This window comes from Herpailurus yagouaroundi, unplaced genomic scaffold (genome assembly GCF_014898765.1).
Source record: "Herpailurus yagouaroundi ecotype Mexico unplaced genomic scaffold, PumYag 29, whole genome shotgun sequence".
Lineage (NCBI taxonomy): Eukaryota > Metazoa > Chordata > Mammalia > Carnivora > Felidae > Herpailurus > Herpailurus yagouaroundi.
Window position 1 is genome coordinate 11,020,374 of NW_024412377.1, and position 18,962 is coordinate 11,039,335.

The following is an 18,962-nucleotide window of genomic DNA, read 5'->3' on the forward strand; positions in this document are numbered from 1 at the left end:
CTTAGCATATCCTCTGTCAGCTTGTGGAATAAATAATGTCTATTTCTAGCACACCATTCTGAGATTTAATGATAGAGGGACATATTTCCATTTCCAAATATAGCACAAGCATAGTTATTTTCATCCATTCGTCCTTCATTCTCGAAATTAGGTCCTGAGTTAATTGATAATTACCTTTGATATTTGTGGGTTATTTGAGGCAACCAGGTGGTGGTACTGAGTTCTTGGCCGGAGTTTATTTCTGGATTTGATTCAGTGGCCTTGAGTTGGTTTTGTTCACTTGATTTCTGAAAGCCATGGTTTCCCAGCCATGGTTTCCCAGGGAAGACCATTCCCATTTGAATCGGGCTGTGATTCTTGCTGGGTTTAAGTAAAGAAGCCTTTTGGGTTCTGTTTCTGCAGACTTACATGCTGAACTGGGGCAAGTTTTTGTTTGGGGTAATGCCTGGGAAAAGAGGATTTACTCAGAAGTCAAAAATAAAGGCCTCCTGACCACCTGGTGATTTTTTTTTTTTTTTTTTTTGTCCCAGCATACCCGTCTGGCTTCATTTTTATGCCTGCGGGTAAGCTGGCTTCTTTCTTTATGCTCTGGCTAGTGCTCCCTCACCCTGGGGAGCCAGGGACAGAGCCCTTGGGGACTCTGCACCCTGGTCACCCCGGTTGGGGAGGGTTTCCAGGAAGCGGGTGCTGCATAGCTCCTTGGGGTATGGAGTTCTCAGGCCGTCTCTCCTCCAGCCCTCACCTAGTTCGCTCCAGGAGTATTGTTGAAAACGAGCCCAGTGCTTTCTCAGTCAGCCCTGCCTAAAGGGCCCAGATTTCCTTTCTCTCCTTTCCCTGGCGGAGCTGGAGAATGAATTGGGCATCTGGTGGTTAACCTCATTCAGGAAAATTGATTGACGGTGCGTGCTGCTCCCTGGGTAGACCAGCTGCCCTCTGCTGAATTCTTGTCATCGGTGGTTTGTAGTGCAGAGCCCGTTCCTTAGGCCTGACTTTCCAGAGAGGGCCTGTTTCTGTTCCATGCAGGGACCTGTCAGCTCTCTGAGCGAGCCTGGCCTCTTGAGCTCCAGCATCCTCCAGATCTCTCACACCTCCCGTGCTAAGTTCTCTAGTTTGAGCCCAAGCTTCCAAGCCTTTCGTTTTGGCCTTCACAGCCATGCTTTTGCTGATGACTCCTGCATCTGTGTTCTCTAAAATGATTTATTTGCTTGTTTCCATTACTGTTTCCACCCCACGTATATACCTCCAAAGATCTATATGATCCCTCTAAACATACTCCCAGCTTTCTTTTTTAACTTTCAATCTGAAATAATTACAGGTTCACAGGAAGTTGGGCAAAAAAGAAATGGACAAGGAGGTCTGTACCCCCTTCTCCCAGCCTCCCCCAGTGTCACGTCCTGGGTAGCCCCCGTGCACTATGCAAGCAGGAAAGTGACTCTGCTGTGCTCCACAAGCCTCTTCCGGTGTGGCACGTGTGCATGTGCTTGTGGGTGGTTGCTCTGTGCTGTTGTATCCTGTGCGGATTCACGTAACCACTTTGAACTTACAGAATCATCCCATCACCCAGGTGATACACCTCCTGTTCATACCCAACCCCAACTGCGTCTCTAACCCCTGGCCGCCACTCATCTGTTATTCTCCATGTATATAATTTGTGATTCAAAATGTTGTGTAAGGGGATCATACTCTGTGTAACTTTCTTACTGGGCGTCATTCCCTTGAGATCCATCAGTAGTTCTTTCCTCTTCCTTCCTGAGTAGTGTTTCCTGGTACAGATATGCCCTAGTTTGTTAGCCACCTACCCATTAAGGGACAGTGGGTTCTCTTCAGGTTTTGGCAATTTCAGAAAGAGACACTGGACTGTCATGCACAGGTTTTCACATGGACTGAAGCTTTTATTCCTGTGGGCCAAATGGCCGAGAGTGCGATTGCTGGGTGCTCTGGTTAAGCTCCTGTTGTTCTAAAAGAGACCACAGAACTGTTTTCCAGAACGGCTGTTTCATTTGCACTCCCCTCAGCAATGGTGAGTGATCTTTGCGACTTCTCAAAAGGCCAGGATGGCTTCGATACATTTGTCAGAGGGGAAGGTTAAGACCTTAGGATGTTCAGTTGATCACCTCTCAGTAATTCATGTTCGGTATTCGGTACCTTAGCTGACCTCTCTCCTTGTACTCGTGAATATTTGATTCCTTTGATTTAACTAATCTGATGCAAATACAAATGGGCAATTAAACGGCCTCAAGCCAAAGAAAGCAAGAGGAAGCAAAGAGCCTAGAACAGTCCTTGCATGACTCAACGTTAGATTTGGTTTGGGGCATTTAGTTGCTACCAACAGGTTTAGCACTTTGTCTTCTTATGCTCTGTAGTGTCTGGCGTTTAAAAAAGTAGATGGTCTTGCCGTAGGGGTGTGTGTGTGTGTGTGTGTGTGTCTGTGAATCTAGTCATTGATGCTTTCTTTCTGTAAAAATATAACCTTTATTGGGGCGCCTGGGTGGCGCAGTCGGTTAAGCGTCCGACTTCAGCCAGGTCACGATCTCGCGGTCCGTGAGTTCGAGCCCCGCGTCAGGCTCTGGGCTGATGGCTCAGAGCCTGGAGCCTGTTTCCGATTCTGTGTCTCCCTCTCTCTCTGCCCCTCCCCCGTTCATGCTCTGTCTCTCTCTGTCCCAAAAATAAATAAACGTTGAAAAAAAAAATTAAAAAAAAAATATAACCTTTATTAAATTAATTAACAAAGCATATCAAAGTGGAACGTGGGCCAGACTTGAATGCCTCTGCTTCCCCTACTACAGGATGGGAACACGAGGGTCTCTCAGGCGTGTGGACAGCTGAGTGAAACTCTGTCAACACTTACCATAGTGCCTGTCTTGGAGCAGCTGCCAGTAAATGTTCCTTTTTCCCTCCTCTCCCCATCTCCCCACCTGTAACTGATTGGACACACACAGGATGGGGCAGATGGAAATGTGAGATGCAAAGGTATAAATACCTAGCTATAATCTGATCTCTTCCTCCCTCATCTTTGCTCAACAAAAACTGTTTAATCTACTTCTGGTGCCCTTGCTCTGAGTAAGCACCTTGCTCTGGCCCTTTTGTTTAAGATCAAAGGTTGAAGCCTTTCTGGGATACAAGCTGTGTCTCTAGCCCCAGTCTGTCAGGACGGGGTCAGCTCTTGTAAAGAGTCTTTACTCATGGGTCCATTCATTCGTACTGGCATGTGTTACTTTGCACAAATCACTAAATTCTTGTGTTACCAGCCAAAGCTGCAAAATAAAGGATTTTTTTCCCACCAAATAAGTATGCATAAAACACTAGTGTTAGCCCAGGGGGAGAGAGCGATGTTCTTCTCTAAAAGAGGCCCTTTTATCAGAAGAGTTTTATGTAAAGCATTATTTTTTTTTTCTATAGGATAGTTAAAAAGTGGTTTAAATTCATGAATTTTCTATTTCTTCATACTGGTCCGATATTTTCAGGTAGAGAAAATTTTCATGTCAGCAGGGAAATGAGATGTTAGTGTACAAAATTACTGAGTGGCCACTCAGTAAATGATTATTAAATGAATTAATAACATACTACATTATCTTTATTTGTAACTCAGTATTACAACAGCTGGGATTTAAAATTTGTAACTGTGCACAGACTCCAAATTTTATAATTTCTTGTTGAAGGGTCAGCCCTCAATGGAGAGTTGCAAATGTCTGCTTTAATTCACTGTTTGTAGATTGGCCTCAATTAATATAATAGAGAGGAGAGGCCCTTCAGCTGAATGTCAAGCCAGTCCAATATTATAGGTCTTAAAATGTCCAGCTTAAAATGGATGTATATGTGATCTGGTTTACTTGCTGGACTTTTTAATAGAGCGTATTTAATGTTCTTGATTTTTTTATTTTGGCACTCAGCTTCATGAACTAAATGTGATAGGTCTTTGGTTAATTGAGAGAAGTACATCATCCATATGCATTTCTGGTATGTATTGTTTGTTACTGGTTATTGTTTTTATGGAGTAAGTGGTGGGAAGCTTGATCGGCAGCAACGTGTGAGGGTTTTGTCAGGAAAGCTGGAAAGCTCTAGATAAGAAAAGGCTTCTTTGGTTTTGTTGTTTGTTTTCCTTTCTTTGAAGCCCAAAATTGAGAGCCCTGAGATCAAGGAAGGGTTGGGCTTTGTGCCTGCACCAGCGAAGCCCATGGATATGAGCAGAAAACAGGTTTCATCAACTTTCACTTTGCTTTTTTGTTCTCCTCAAGGAGACTGCTGTTTGGACTGCCTTAGAAGAAGCGAAAGATCAAAATGAGTGAAGATTTTATAAGAAAGGATTTATTTCTTCCAAGGGAGTTCAAGTCTCTATTCCAAGACAGTTAGACCCTTGGGTAGTGAGAGAACCTGATGGTTGGGTCTGTTGATCTTTAAGGAGGGGTGAGAAAGGGGGGACATGCCAGGGGGCTGGCAATGCAGAAAGCAGAGTTCACACAGCACACAGGTGAGGTCGGTCAGTCCTAGGCAGAGTTCTAGAAAAGGCAGTTGATAAACTGCCAGTAGAGAAAGAAGTGAATGAATGGGTTATAGCGTGTTAACTGTATTTCACTCTGTACTCGGTTTCTGGTTTGATGAAGGGCATGCAGTGGAATTACTGAGCATTAAACCAGGCATTTAACATCTAATTTGTAGACGAAACAGGAAAGTGTGGGCAATCTGTTAGTACAGTCACTGGAATCAGACTGCTGAATGGCTGGGAAAAAGCATCAACTGAGGGAGTCACTTATCACAAGACCAGCACTGTCCTTATCCTCCCAAGCTGCTCTGATAGTGAGGTATTACTCATCGTACGCGGTTTGTGAGTAAGGAAGTAATTTCCAGTCCAGACCCACGGTTGGATCAGACTTGCTGATGGCGGTGGCCAAGGGAGGTGGTAGACCCGTCACCTCAGTGGGACCTGAGGCTGGCAGATGGGTGGGTTTCATCCCTGGCATCACCTCCTGTAGGGGAGCCTTCCGTGCCATTGTCGTGTCTTTGAACTGACCCTACTAATGTATTCAGAACTTTTATGTCCCAATGTGACATCTGGAAGGAATGCTCTTCGGAATTCAGACACCCTGAAAACCCTCCTTTGTTGTGTTGGGAGCTGTTTATGTTGAAAATGGGAAAATTGCCACCAAACAGGGACAGACTTGGTGCTGCAGCAGAAATCACCTTGGCTACCTGGGAAGCCTTGCAAGTGAGACCATCGTTGCAGGGCCTGTTAGTAGATGACCTCGGTGAGGCTGCTGGACGATGTCTCCCTTGAGTGTCTCTGTCCCCATGCAGAAAATCTGTGAGTGGAAGTATTGGCATGGAAAGCACGCTTATTATCAAAGTCTAGGTCAGGGTCTGTCAGATACAGAGGATCCCAAAACATGTCAGCAGGAGTAGGTCAAAATCCAACATGGACATTTCATTCATGGGTTTTAATAGGAGTCTTTTGAATCAGAAACACTCAGGTTATGAAGTAAGGGTCACGTGTGGCCACAGCACATGTGAAAACAACAACCTTACACATGTTCATGAACATGGTGCACAAGTGCCGTGCCCCGAAGTAATGCCTGTGGCTGTCATGAGCAAAAGCACGGGAGAAAAATCACAACTGGGGGTCAGTCATCTTGCTGTGCACTGCTGGTTGGATCGCACGTGATGTTTCCTTTGCTCCCCAGCCCCCACTTTGCAAGGGGAGAGTGTCCAGAGGGGAGTGAGCTGGTGTGGAAGGAGTTCCTGTTCCTGCCCTGCGGGTAGAGTCCAGGGAATCAAGTGTTACCCTTGGGACAAGGGACGGCAGACTGCACGAATGCTCGCCGTCTCCGGAGATTTGCAGAGCCAAGGATGAATTACACTGTGACTAACTACAGGCTGTTTCAGGGAGACAGTGGCTGCTCTCAAAATGACGCAGGGGCAGGAAGGAGCTCTTCCCACTTTGAAACCTCCAGGAGAGTGCTTTATGCTTTGGCAATGTTGGGAAAAGAGAAAAAATAAATTCCTCATCTCAAAATCTCTGTTTTTCACGAAGTAGACTTTGTGTAAATATTTGGGGGGTTGAGGTTCACGCTCTGACCTTGGTCCGTGTGGGCCCTCTGCCCAGGTACAGCACCTGTCCCTCACCTTGTCCTTGATTGCCCATCCGTACCTTCCAACGTCCAGTGCTGCGGTACCCACAAGGCGTCCCCTCTTCACGGGGGGCTGACCTCACATGCTCCGGCTTGCTTCTCCTTCTTTCCCCTCTCTTACACATACGTGCATTGGTATTATTTCTTGATACAGACTTTGATTTGTCCCTCATCCCTCCCCCAGTAATCTGATGGGCTTCCTTCATAAACCTCATCATATTAAGGCATCTTTTATCACCCACCCAAGAATAACGTGGTACTCCTCAAACCCTTACTCCTCCATAATCAGGGCAGCAGGCGTGTGCACCATTTCAGGCTGGAGAATGCGCTGCACGTGGCTGGAGCAGTTCCCCTTGGACCCCTGATGCTTATACCTAGAACTGAATCACGATTTCTGTGCACAGTGGGTGCCCCCTGAAATCCCGTCTGTAAGTTGCCATTGAAACTACCTACTTCTGCTCCTGATTTGCAGCTTCTGCTGGGGGGGCGGGGGGTGCAGCTTTTGTGCTTCCCACACTCCCTTACAGCTTCCCCATCCCCTTGGTATCCAGATGGTTGTCCCCGTGGTAAACAAGAGTAGGGAAACAGATAAGAGTGGTGGTAGCTTCTGTTTATAAAGTGCTTGAAGTAACTGAGCACGTTCACATGTCTGTAGCCACTTCATTTGATTCTCAAACTGACTTTGCCAGTTAGGGAAGATCCCATTTCATAAAGAAATCCTGGAGTAGAGGGTTCCAAGTATTTTCCCAAGGCCACGCTCAGACAGAGGGCCACATCTGGTGAGTTGTGCCCCACCTCCAGATGGAGCGGGCTTGTAGGCTGTGTTCAGACTTTGCATCTGAGAGAGGTTGCAGCTGAAGGAGTCCCCAAATCTCGGGCCTCCGATCCTACCACCTGCCGAATCGGCTGGAAGGTCAGCCTTTCCCGGGACATGTCACACCAACAAGTCCCTCTGGGAGCCTGCGAGGTCTCCTGTCTTAATTAGCGAGGAAGGGGATTTTCCCAGCAGGGCTGCAGCTCCTCCTTTAGGCTCTGCCCAGCACAGAGCTGAAGGGGAGGGGGCTGCAGTGGGGGTGCACCTGGGCCACACCCAGCCAGCTGCCACTGGACCTGGGACCCGGGCTGTCACATCTTTATCGCGGGGGTCCTGCCCCCAGAACCTCACGTGTCTCCCTAGCCCAGCCTTCTCTGTGGATGGATCCTGGTCCAGGAACCAGGTCTGTACACGGCCGCAGCCAAGTTGTGGGCTGGGTTCAAGTTCCTGTCCTTGGAATGCTGGTGGCCACCACTCGGGTGGCCTCTAGGGGGCGGTGTTGCCCACCTCAGGCTGTGGGCCACAGCTTTCCACGTGGGGTCCATGCCGCTGAGTGCCTGGGTAGAATGCAGCGCCTCTTGCTGTGGGCAGAGGTTGATCTCTTTATGGTAAATGACAGCATGCACCGAAGTGCAGTTTTTTTCATGCCTAGAAACGTACGGTAAAATTTCACAGGCATCCTAGAGACTTTTCTCATTCTTTTATTCAGAGGTTATTTTAGGCATTGTATGTACTAATTTAACAGCTTAAAAATAGACTTTACCTTAATTTTACTGCATTATGATATGCATTAGTTCATCACCAACTGACAGCAGAAATGACTTTTATCTGAGAATCCTTTTTTTCTCCAAATTGAATGAGAATATTTTCTGTAGTACCAGGAAAAAAGATTCTAAAGTGGCAAAGGATTTGTGAGCATTTTGACATTATGGATTTAAATAGAACCTTCCTCCTTCTACCTCATTTATTGTTCCCCTTTCAACTGCCTCATCCCAGGATCCATTTCTGTGGTTTCCTCTTTGGGGTGGCCCTTGGCCGGTTCCACAGCTGGCCAGGCAGGGTGAGCCCAGTCCACTGTGGATGCATGTTCAAGTGTCCAGGATGTGCAGGAAATAAACTTAGGAGGGAAGGAAAAGGCTTGACCCACAAATCCTCATGCTGCTTCCCCTGGAACCAAGGGGAAGTGGTTTCTATGGACTCTGGTGGACTAATTCCAGCCCCTTTTCCTCATACTATTTTTAGGTGTAAAAAGATGTAAATGCAGGATGGTGTTAAGTCTACCAGACTAAGTGACATATTTTGAACAGTAGATAGGAACCTGGATACGTTCGGAAAACTATCTAGCAAAGGAAGACTTTTATTTATTTACCTTCTAAAGTTTATTTACTTATTTTAGGAGGGGAGGGGCAGAGAGAGAGAGAGAGAGAGAGAGAGAGGAGAGAATCCCAAGCGGGCTCCACGCGGCCAACACAGAGCCTGATGTGGAGCTCAAACCCACGAAGCCACGAGATCGCGACCTGAGCCGAAACTGAGAGCTGGATGCTCAACCGACTGAGCCACCCAGGCCCCCCCACCCCCATTTACCTCATCTCATCTTATCTACTTATTTTTATTCGAGAGAGAGATAGAGCACGCACAGGGGAGGGGCGGGGGGGGAGAGATTCTCAGGCAGGCTCCACATTCAGCACAGAGCCTGACATGGGTCCTGATCCCACAACCCTGGGACCAGGACCTGAGCCAAAATCAAAAGTCGGACAATCAACCCACTGAGCTACCCAGGCACCCCAGGCACCCCAAGTACTAGCCACTTTTTTTGTATTTTTACAAGAACAGAACTAGTAATAGTGGCTCACATTTACTTATTTCTTCACTCTGCACGTGTCCACTCATTTAATCTTGCCGGCAGCTGTCTGAGCTGGGCACTTAGGCCCGTGTTAACAGATGAGAAATCAGAGCCGTGGTCCTGGGTAAGTAACTTGCCCAAGGCCACAGCCTAGGAAATGTTAAGGCAGGATAGAGAGTCAAGCGATCTAGCTTCAGAAGCCACGCTCTTAATTGTGCTTCCATATTACCTTAGAAGTGTTTTGTTTTAATCATCTCTTAGGCTGTTGCCGTGGAGTTATGTAGAAACACACTTACGCCCCGTGCCCCAGGCCAGTTCCGAGCATTGGTTTTGATCTCCCGTCTCCTCTTCACAGTGTATGGAAGTGAAGCTGCACTCCAGTGCACGAGCACTGTTTCTGAGGACTCGGCGTGTGATACGCATGCCTCTCTCTGCATTCCGTATGTGTCTCCAGTTTTCACCCATTCACCTGCCGCCCATCACCTGGGGCTGGCTCACAGACAGGCGCACTCCAGGTGACGCCCCTTTTCCTGGTTCTCTCACACAGTGACGAGGTAGGGGCAGCTCCTGGGCAGCATGTGTATTAAGGTGGAAGGTGACAGTTGAGATTGTGAGGGAAAGGGACTGAAGAATTGGGTTTTGTTTGTTTATCAGTTGTCCTCTGCAGTGGAATAAATGTAGTTGAACAGGCCCACCTTTTCATAGTGTTTATCGGCAGACGGGGATCAGAAGGTGGGAGGGCTGCAGGGCCACCTGTGGCCGAGAGGGTTTGGGGACCAAGTAGGAGGCAGGTTACCAGGAAGCTGCTGAAATCGTTTCAGCTAGAAAAGCCTACCTTTTAGATAACATATTCTGTATGTTTTTGGTTAAATATTTTGATGTGCTAACATGTTTTGGTGAAATTTTGGTTTTTGCTCAGTGCAGCCTAAGTGGCACATCCCTGGTTTCGTTTACCGAATCCTGGCTCTTCACTTCATTTGAGTGGCTGGTTATACCTCAGGTGATTACATTGTACAGAGCCCCGCTGATCACCTAGCGCTCTCCTACGCCGCCTGTCTTCTTGCCCTCCGAGTGGCTCCTTGAGGCCGGTCTTGGTCTGAGGATCCCTATTTAGTGATCTGGGTTTCGGAGAGATTCCGTGATGTCTTAGGTCACAGAGCCAATGCTTTGTTAGAGTATCTCTTCAATCCATAATGCTGCTGCTGTGCAATGTGACCTCTAGAACATGGAAGGTTTTTCTTAGGAACAAATTGGGAGATTCCTCGTGGCCATCATGCCGTCACCCTTCCGTTTATAAATGCAACAACCGTGTTCATGAGGGTTTAGGATTTAGACGAGAGCAAACAGGAGCAACAACAAACCCAAAAGAGTGTGTTCGTGATTATGGGCCCTTTACAGATGGTGCAGAACGTTGGTCCGTATTTGGTGAACCACTGAGTGGTATTTTTGGTGCTGAAGTACCGTGTCAGTGCGCGTGGGACTGGATCTGGAGGTCTCTTTTCCAGTGCAAGCTTAGCACCAGCGGTTGCTTTTGCCCGTGTCCTGAGGGTGGGTTCGTCACGGGGGCTTCTTTTCCTTAACCTGCAAGAGCCAAGAGTTGAACCAGCTCAGCTCTAAAACTCCTTTAAATTAAAATTCTGGAATCGTATGAAATTTGATAACTGACATACAAAAAAAGAAAAACCAACCTGGGTAGATACTGAGAAATAAAGTAACAGATGCTTTATTTAATGTTTTTAGTAAAATTAAATCTTAGGATCCCAGGTAGTATGACTGACAAATAAAGTCATTGGCCTTTACTTCCCATGTTTTTTAACTGACCTGCCATATTTAAAATACTGATCTGACAGAAGCATCTGGATACTTTGTTTCTAACTAAAGCTGCATTTAACAACAAAAGAATTCTTAGAAAGTTAGCTCGTCTTGCCATCATTAGTAAGTGGGGAATTGCTAATTAAAACCATAATGAGATGGCAGTCATCTGAAATGACTAAAATGAAAAAGGCTGATCTTATCAGAAATTGGTGAGGCAGTGGAGGAACTGGAACTTTCATAGAGCGCTGGCAGGAACATGACAGGGTGCAGCCTGGGGAAACACAGTTTGGCATTTTGTTAAAAATTTAAACCTACACCTGTCATAGCATCCAGCCACTCTACACATATATATCATTCAAAAAAAGGAAAACATAGGTGCACAGAGACTGTGCACAGACGTTCCTAAGAGTTGTGTAGTGGCCAAAAAGTGGAAACAGCTCCAGTGCCATCAAGAGCTGAGTGGCTGAACTGTGCCCCGCACCCAGGCTGGAGTACACGTCCACGGTGGAAGGTGTGGACTGTTGATACGTACAACTGTATGGATGAATGTCAAAATAATTTTGTCAAAGGAAAGCCAGACCCAAAATAGAGTCAGTCCATACTTACACACTTTTTCAAGAAAATGCAAGCTAATCTGTAGTGACAGAAAGCAGATGGGTGATTGCCTGGGGCAGGAGGGCAGAGCAAGACAGAGGGTTAGAGGGCACAGGAGGACTTGGGGTGATGGAGCTGTTCGCTGTGGACAACAGGGGTCTCTCCGTGGGTGTGTCCATATGTTAAAAACTTAAGAAATTGTATCCTGGAAATTTGTGCAGTTTATTGTATGTCAGTTACACCTCCTCATAGGGCAGTTTTCAAAAAAGAGAAGCTCAGAAACAAAAGACCAAGTCCAGCATTTATTTTGGCAAGCACGGTTTTGCTACGTGTTAGCCACAAAGGCCAGCACGGCTGGTCAATGTCAGGGGAAGAGGTGATGTCTGTGACGGATGCTTGGAAGATAAGGGGGTGGGGGGGGGAGGGGCAGTTCTTACATCCCCGAGGAAGCAGGAAGCGTTTTCTCCTCACACAAACCGCTTCCCAGCCCCCAGGGCCTGCTTGGCCTAATTAAACATCCTTTTCAGTTTACTGACTGGCGCTCCGGAGAATTCGAGGAGGCGGTGGTGGGCTTCCCAGAGATGGGAGACATGCTCTGCTCCCACCAGGCCTAACGGGCTTCTTGCCACCGTTGTTCCAAGTTGTCTTCACCCATCCACGTCCCCAGGCGCAGTTGTGGAATGGAGGTGTTGAAGTGTTCCCGTTGTGCACACTCCTTTCACTGAAGGACCGCGTCGCGGCCGGCTTGGCCGTGGCCCGGGATGGGCGAGGTTACCGAGCACCGCGCCTCATCCGATTCTCCCGCCAGGCGTGGTGATGACTTTATTCCACCACATCATAGGCTTCCTTCTTCTCTGAGCGATGCAGAGCGGCCACATCTGAGCAGTGGTTTAATTATTAATAATGGATTGTAGTAGTGCCCTTGCTAAAAATAAAATAAAAGTATCCATCTGCTAAACAAGAATCAGAGGATGTGTGGAAGAATGCGTTATGCTTAGCACATGTTTTGGTTGGTGGAGGGGGTGTCTCTCCTATTCCTCTGACTCTCGGACTGAGCCCAGGAAGGATCGGAAAGACTGACTTCCCTTCCCTTTCCTCTCTTCACTTTTGTGACAGTCCCCTCCGGCTCTGTGCCTGTGTGTTTTCACCAGGCGGTGGTGGCCCGCTGATTTTTGGGGGGGGGGGGGGGGGGGGCCGGGCCGGCCCCGCCCCCCCCCCCCCCCCCCGGCGCCGTTCGGGCCATGCCCCTGCCCCCTTCCCGTCCCTGGGAGCCGGCCGCCTCGCTTGCCTCCCAGCGGGGTCACTCGGGGAGGGGGGCTCACTGCGCCCTGTCCTTCCGCAGCTGTGGACGTGGCTGGAGGAGCTGCAGAAGGAGCTTCTGGATGACGTGTATGCCGAGTCGGTGGAGGCCGTGCAGGACCTCATCAAGCGCTTTGGCCAGCAGCAGCAGACGACCCTGCAAGTGACGGTGAACGTGATCAAGGAAGGGGAGGACCTCATACAGCAGCTGAGGTGGGCCGGTCCCCTCCTCCCGCCCGCATCCCCTGGAGCCGGCCAGGGAACAATGAGCTGTAATTCCCTGTCCTGCTAGGTGGGGAGCAAATAACAGGTCTGCATACAGAGGACAGTAACCTCCCTTTCTTTCTCTTTTTTGTTTTTTTCCCTCTCTGACTGGTTGTTTTTTTTTTTTTAACTCAATGATTTTTCTCATCACGGCATTGACTAATAAACTTTCCCAGAACTCGGCTTTTATTAATATGTCCTGTTAACAGCTACCTAGTAACTATTGGAACTTCCTTACAAGCCGGGCTGATTTAAACCTCCCAGAACTGTGTCCTTCAGACCCTGAGTGACCTGTGTCCCCAGAGGATGGTGGGTGTCCCTGTTGCGGGAGCAGAGGCTGGGGGAGACCAGGCCCCAGGTGTCGCTTTCCTCCCTGCTCTGCGGGGGCTGGAAGCAGACTTCCTTTATTGGATCCTTCGAGGACAGCTTCTCAAACCATTACTGCTAACTTCACGCGATGCTCACTTTGCTGCGAGTCGGGGGAAAAGGACTCAATAAAGGCCTGATCGATTGCATTAGAGTTTAACCCCTTGTTCCTGATGGGACTCCACCATTTTAGCAAGCAGGGATCGTGGATTCTGTTCTCTCTAACTAAGGAGAAGAGTGGCTACAGTGAAGCGCTTCGAAAGTCACTTTCTGGAGCTACTAGGCTGCTTTGCAGGGGGACGGTGGGCGGTGCGGGGGACAGTCTTCGGTGTGGCCACAGACCTGGCGGCTGGCTCGCAGGAGGAAGCCCAGTGTTGTTGCTTCCTGCCGGCCTTCCTCCCGCTGAAGTCTGCGCGGCCGGATCCGGTGTCTGACGATGGGAGACTTTCTCATGCCGCCCCGTCCCCTCTCCCTTCCGCAGGGACTCTGCCATTTCCAGCAACAAGACCCCCCACAACAGCTCCATCAGCCACATCGAGACAGTGCTGCAGCAGCTGGACGAGGCCCAGGCCCAGATGGAGGAGCTCTTCCAGGAGCGCAAGATCAAGCTGGAGCTCTTCCTGCAGCTGCGCGTGTTCGAGAGGGATGCCATCGATGTGAGTGCCCCCTCCTCATCCCCCGCCGGTTCCGGCATCTTCTCCCCCTGCATTCGGGGCAGGACAGAGGAAGGAAGGCTTGCGTCTTGCCCTGCGAGCCGAGGGGGCTGTGCTGGAAGCCGCACCGTACAGCAGGACGGAGCACAGCCTGTGTGAGTGCAGCCGAGCCCGTCTGGCTGTGTCCTGGCCTGTTGGGCCCGGGGCCGGGTCCCACGCAGCCCTCCCCTTGTCTGAGGCACACACTTGAGGCCGCCACTCTCCCCTGTTCTTTCTGTCCCTCCCTGCCCCCTGCCCCCTGCCCCCACCTGCCTCCACCAGGAGTGAGAATAAGGCTCGTCAGTGGTGATAGCATTTGCAGAGAGCAGGAAATCCAGTCTTTTCCAAGGAGTGTGCTCAGATGATCTTTCATCCTTGCCTACAAATTGCCCCTTATCTGTGAGTTTCTTTCCTTTTACTTCAACAAAAGGCCGTTTCTTAATGTGCCAGGGAAGATCTGAGTTTTGAACCTGATGAACTGCAAGCCCAAGTAAGTATAATTGGATGATGCCGAATCTGTCTGTGAAACATGAATGAAGGAACCAAAACTCACTTGGCCCAGATGAGGCCAATCTCCCGGTGCCTGTCAGCTTCACGCGGCTGGTGGAGCACGTTGCCCAGGCAGTCTGGAGGGCATGCCCTGCCCGCGCAAGGGCCTTGAGGGCATGCAGACCCAGACCCTAAATCCACTGGGGCAGAGGGACGGTGGGGCCTCACGTAGACTGCTTCACTTACCTCGGCTGAGGGGAGGACGCTCTGCTGAAGTGGGCTTTGCCTGCGTCTCTCGGGCCTGTCTGTAGGCCCAGCTCTGCCTGTGGTACAAGGACCAGGCCAGGCCCTGTGCGAGGCCTCTCGGGGGGGGGGCCTTGGTTGGCCACTTGTCTAAACTTCCCTCAGTGTTTTCATTAAAGAAAGGCCTTCTCGGCTGTTCTTATCATCATCTCTGGTTCATGACAAGAGAGGAATTAAACCCTACGCACATTGTCTGGTAAAATCTGCTCTCGGTCTTGATGTTTAGAGACACATGAAGCCAGGTAGGGAAAAGGCACGCTGTCCTCAGCTCTTTAAGGACCTGCCCATGGCCTGGGCCTGCAGTCCAGCTTCCAGGTTGCTGGCGGTATGAACAGAAGACCCAGCATGGCTGTTTTCCTCTCTGATCTCTACTTCAGATGAATTGCTTTTGTAAACTTAGCTGCTTGTTGAATAGTTTCAGTTTGGAAACAGGCATTATTTGAAGTTTCTCTTCAAGACATGTTGATATTTCAAAAAAAAAAAAATCTCTTGGCTTCATCTGTATTATTGCTACTTTAAAGGGAAAAAATTTAATTGTATTTCCATTATCAACAAACTAGTGTTTTAATATGTAGTTCAGAAACCAGAAACCTACATTTTCTCCACACCAAAGCTACAAAGTTCCAAGTGGCCTTAATAAAGCCGGTGGGCCAGGCCAGAGGTAAGTGCTTTCCTGAGCTAAGGAAATTAAACCCACAGTGCAGTCACAGGCCAGCTACAGTGTAGTTTAAAAGCTTTTTAAAATGTCACAGCCTAAGAGCCTCTTTTCTCTGGAGTAATCCTAAAACATGAAAACCTGAGCAGTTAGGACTTCAGCTGGGATTTCCTCCCTTATCTGGGAAAATGCTCCATCTGACTGCACATGTGAGGAGTTATCTTTATGGTAGAAACTTATCTATTCCTTGGCCAATTGTTTTTTAAATGTTTATTTTTGAGAGAGAGCGCGAGGGGGGGAGGGGGCAGAGTATCCAAAGTGGGCTCCACACTGACAGCACAGAGCCCGATGCAGGGCTCAAACCCACGAACCGTTGAGATCATTCATACCTGAGCTGAAGTTGGATGCTCGTCCGACTGAGCCCCCCAGGCGCCCCGGATCTAGGTTTTCTGCGCTGAGAATGTTCCTGTTTCAGCCTCTTCCTATTTCCAGGGAAAACCTGCTCGATTGCTCTGGAAACAGCGGAGTCATTCCTACAGCGTCCTGTGACAGTTTGTTTATGGAACACAGTTATATGTACCATTAGGAAGAGAAGTAACACAAGTTGTTTCTCCAGAATTGGTATTCAAAAGTCATTTCCACTTTCTTGAGCTTTGTTTCTGCCACCAATTTCTTGTCTTCACATGTGTGATTGACAAACTGTGACTGTAAGCCTTGGGCAGGATTTCTCCTGATGATCTTTTGATCATGGCCATCGCCGGGGTTTCTTGAAGCTTGGTGAGCGTTTTCAAATCCCGCTGGTTCTAGCACATCCATCTTTATTTACTGTCCGCTGCTCGAGTGCTGTCTGAGCCCTATCGCTGTCTCCATGAGACGTTAGCGCTAAGTCTGTACCTCACCACCACACCCAAGTCTCTCCTCCCTCAGTGTCAAAAAACAAACGTTAAGAAAGAAGATTCCCCTTAGAGGTAAAGATTAAAGGTATGGTCATCTCCTTCCTTGTTAAAAATACTTCCCCTCAGTGGCTTTTTGGCTTATGTGTAATTTAACATTATTTAAATTTATCAATTTTATAAATTAATGTAAATGAATATACTGTATGCAGACCTCTCTAATGAAAGAGTAAACCTGGAAGATTTGTGCCATAGGCATTTGGGGAAGGCTTCAGTTTTTATTACCTTTTATCTCCTCGCTGGATTCTGTGTCAACTCTCTCACATTTCTCAGATTTTCAAACTCATGTGGTTACTGCTCTTCTAGATAAAGTAAATCGGGACCCATGGGGAATGTTATTCCACTGAAGTGTATAATACAGTATTCTTTCACAAGAAGTTTTTTTCTTCCTTTCTGGATTCTGTAACTTCTCATCTTAATTTTTTAAAGTGTATTACAAAAGTTTTCAAATCTGCACCAAAGTTGCAAGGATCATACAGTGAATGCCCATGTGCCTGTCTCCCAAATGTAGCAGGATTGTGTGTTCCCTGGTGCAAATCCCCCTTCTTTTGTTATTGTTGTGCTGTAGTAGTTGAGAGAAAAGCTTTGTCTGCTTATCATTTCACTCCTAAAGACTCTTAAGTATCTCTCCAAAGTAAGACCTTTTCTTATATAACCAGAGTCGCACCCCCCTCCCCCACCAGAGTCCTTGCTCTCTAGGACCCTGCTTCTCTTGGACCCTCTACGGGTGGCCCCTACTGGGCATGTGGGCACTGTGCCCACATAGGATACTTAGCCTTTCTGTCCAGAATCGTCTCTTCAGCTAGCCTTCTTTTCCTCCTGCCGTGACTTGTGGAAATAACTGCGTCAGCTGAAGAAACCAGGTCCCACGTTCTGCATTCGCTTAGTGATTTCTTCTGTTTAACTAGTTTTCTTTCCCTGGTGCTCCTTATAAACTTGGAGTTTAGATGTAAAGACCTGATTGAGATTCCAGGTCTGTTTCTGTGCCAGATGCTCCACAGGACCCACAGCTTCTCCTGTCAGAGGTTGGTCCTGTCTGGCCCCACTTCTGTGGGGCGCAGAGGTTGGTCTGCGGGATGAGGATGGGGCAGCCTGACCCTCCTGCTGGGTCCCCTCTTTCTTTCCATTACAGTTAACTGCACAATGATCATTGTCTGAACAGCTATTTCACTAGAATTAAAAAAATAATTAGAACAAACTTTCTAATTTTATTATTTCTGCATTTAATAACTAGATTTATCTATAAAGGATAACCTTTCTTCATTGTTATAGGCTTAAATAATTTTTTAATTACCAATTTTAGGATGAAGATTGGTCTCCTGTCAACCTCTAATCAGAAGAGTTTTTCATGTGGGGTGCCTGGGTGGCTCAGTCGGTTAAGCTTCTGACTCTTGGTTTTGGCTCAGGTCATGATCTCACAGTTCATGAGTTCAACCCCCACGTTGGTCTCTGCACTGACAGCACAGAGCCTGCTTGGGATACTTTCTGCCCGTCCTGCTCGTGATATCTCTCTCTCAATAAATAAATACATAAATACATAAATAAACAAACATGAAGGGGAAAAAAGTTTTTCATTTAGTTTTAGGCTTTTTAACTCTTCTTTTTTTAAAAAGTACCATTAGGGGTTAATGTGTTTTTGTATGTTTGATAAACTTTGTTCAGTTGTGGTAGGTTTTTGTGTCTAACTGTCCCATCTGTGGCCCATGGAAGCCCCGACAGCTGGCTTCCATGTCCCCGGGACCCGGTCACATTCCTTTCTTCCTTACTTGGCGCAGTGAGGGGTCACAGCACATGTTCGTTATTTTGTAAGTCTCGGTCCTAAGGAGACGCTCTCCTCTGTCAGATCATCTCAGACCTTGAGTCTTGGAATGATGAGCTTTCTCAGCAAATGAACGACTTTGACACAGAAGATCTCACAATAGCGGAACAGCGCCTGCAGCACCACGCAGACAAAGCTCTGACCATGAATAACTTAACCTTCGATGTCATCCACCAAGGGCAGGACCTTCTGCAGTATGTCAATGAAGTGCAGGCCTCTGGTAAGGAGTGCATTTCGGTCTGTGTCACTTGTGGGGTTTTTATCGTGTGTGTGTGTGTGTGTGTGTGTGTGTGTGTGTGATGTGTGATGTGTGATGTGCGATGGCTGCAAAGCATGGTCAGCCCCTGTGACGTAGATGTTCTAGGTACCTGCTCTTCGAAAGGAACGTTTTGGCTGTTTTGTGTTCACATGTGATCACCTGTGACATTATGATTAGTGTACTTAGCCCTTAATACTCTTGGCTTGTCATTTCAGGTAGCATGAACGCTAATTGTCCATGAATGAAATGTGAATCTCCAACAAATTTTTCACATTCTTTATTTTTTTCTTAGTTTATATTTTACCAGCAGATGTCACTATAGGCTCAAAAATGTAGACAGAAATGTGTAGTGTTTGAAACTTAGCAACAGCCTGCATACTATATCACTCATTTTACACAAATCAAATGCTTCCTAAAGAGTAAACTGGGTGTGCAGTGATACACAACAAAAGCAAGCCAAAGTTCTCTCGCTTATAAGAGTGAGGCACATGTCACCACTTAACCACTGTGGAAAGATTGACCCGAAATGGGTTTGGTTTGATTAGCCGTGCGTTGTATTTTGCTTTGGAACACAGCAGATGCGTTGTTTGAGACCCCCTCGCGTGCTTGGAGGCACACAGAAACAAACACTCCTGTGTTGGTCACGCCTTCCTTGAACTTGGCCTGACCAGCAGA

General features: G+C 47.8%; 1 protein-coding gene across 2 annotated transcripts in view; it reads left to right on the plus strand.

Moving 5' to 3' along the window:
- TRIO (trio Rho guanine nucleotide exchange factor) overlaps positions 1-18,962 on the plus strand; it is a 234,913-nt gene that overhangs the window by 81,610 nt on the left and 134,341 nt on the right. For both annotated transcript variants that reach the window (XM_040494140.1, XM_040494134.1), the window contains exons 11-13: positions 12,531-12,700; positions 13,599-13,773; positions 18,053-18,248. In XM_040494140.1, the coding sequence (XP_040350074.1) occupies positions 12,531-12,700; positions 13,599-13,773; positions 18,053-18,248 (541 nt within the window). The remainder of the gene's footprint in view (positions 1-12,530; positions 12,701-13,598; positions 13,774-18,052; positions 18,249-18,962) is intronic.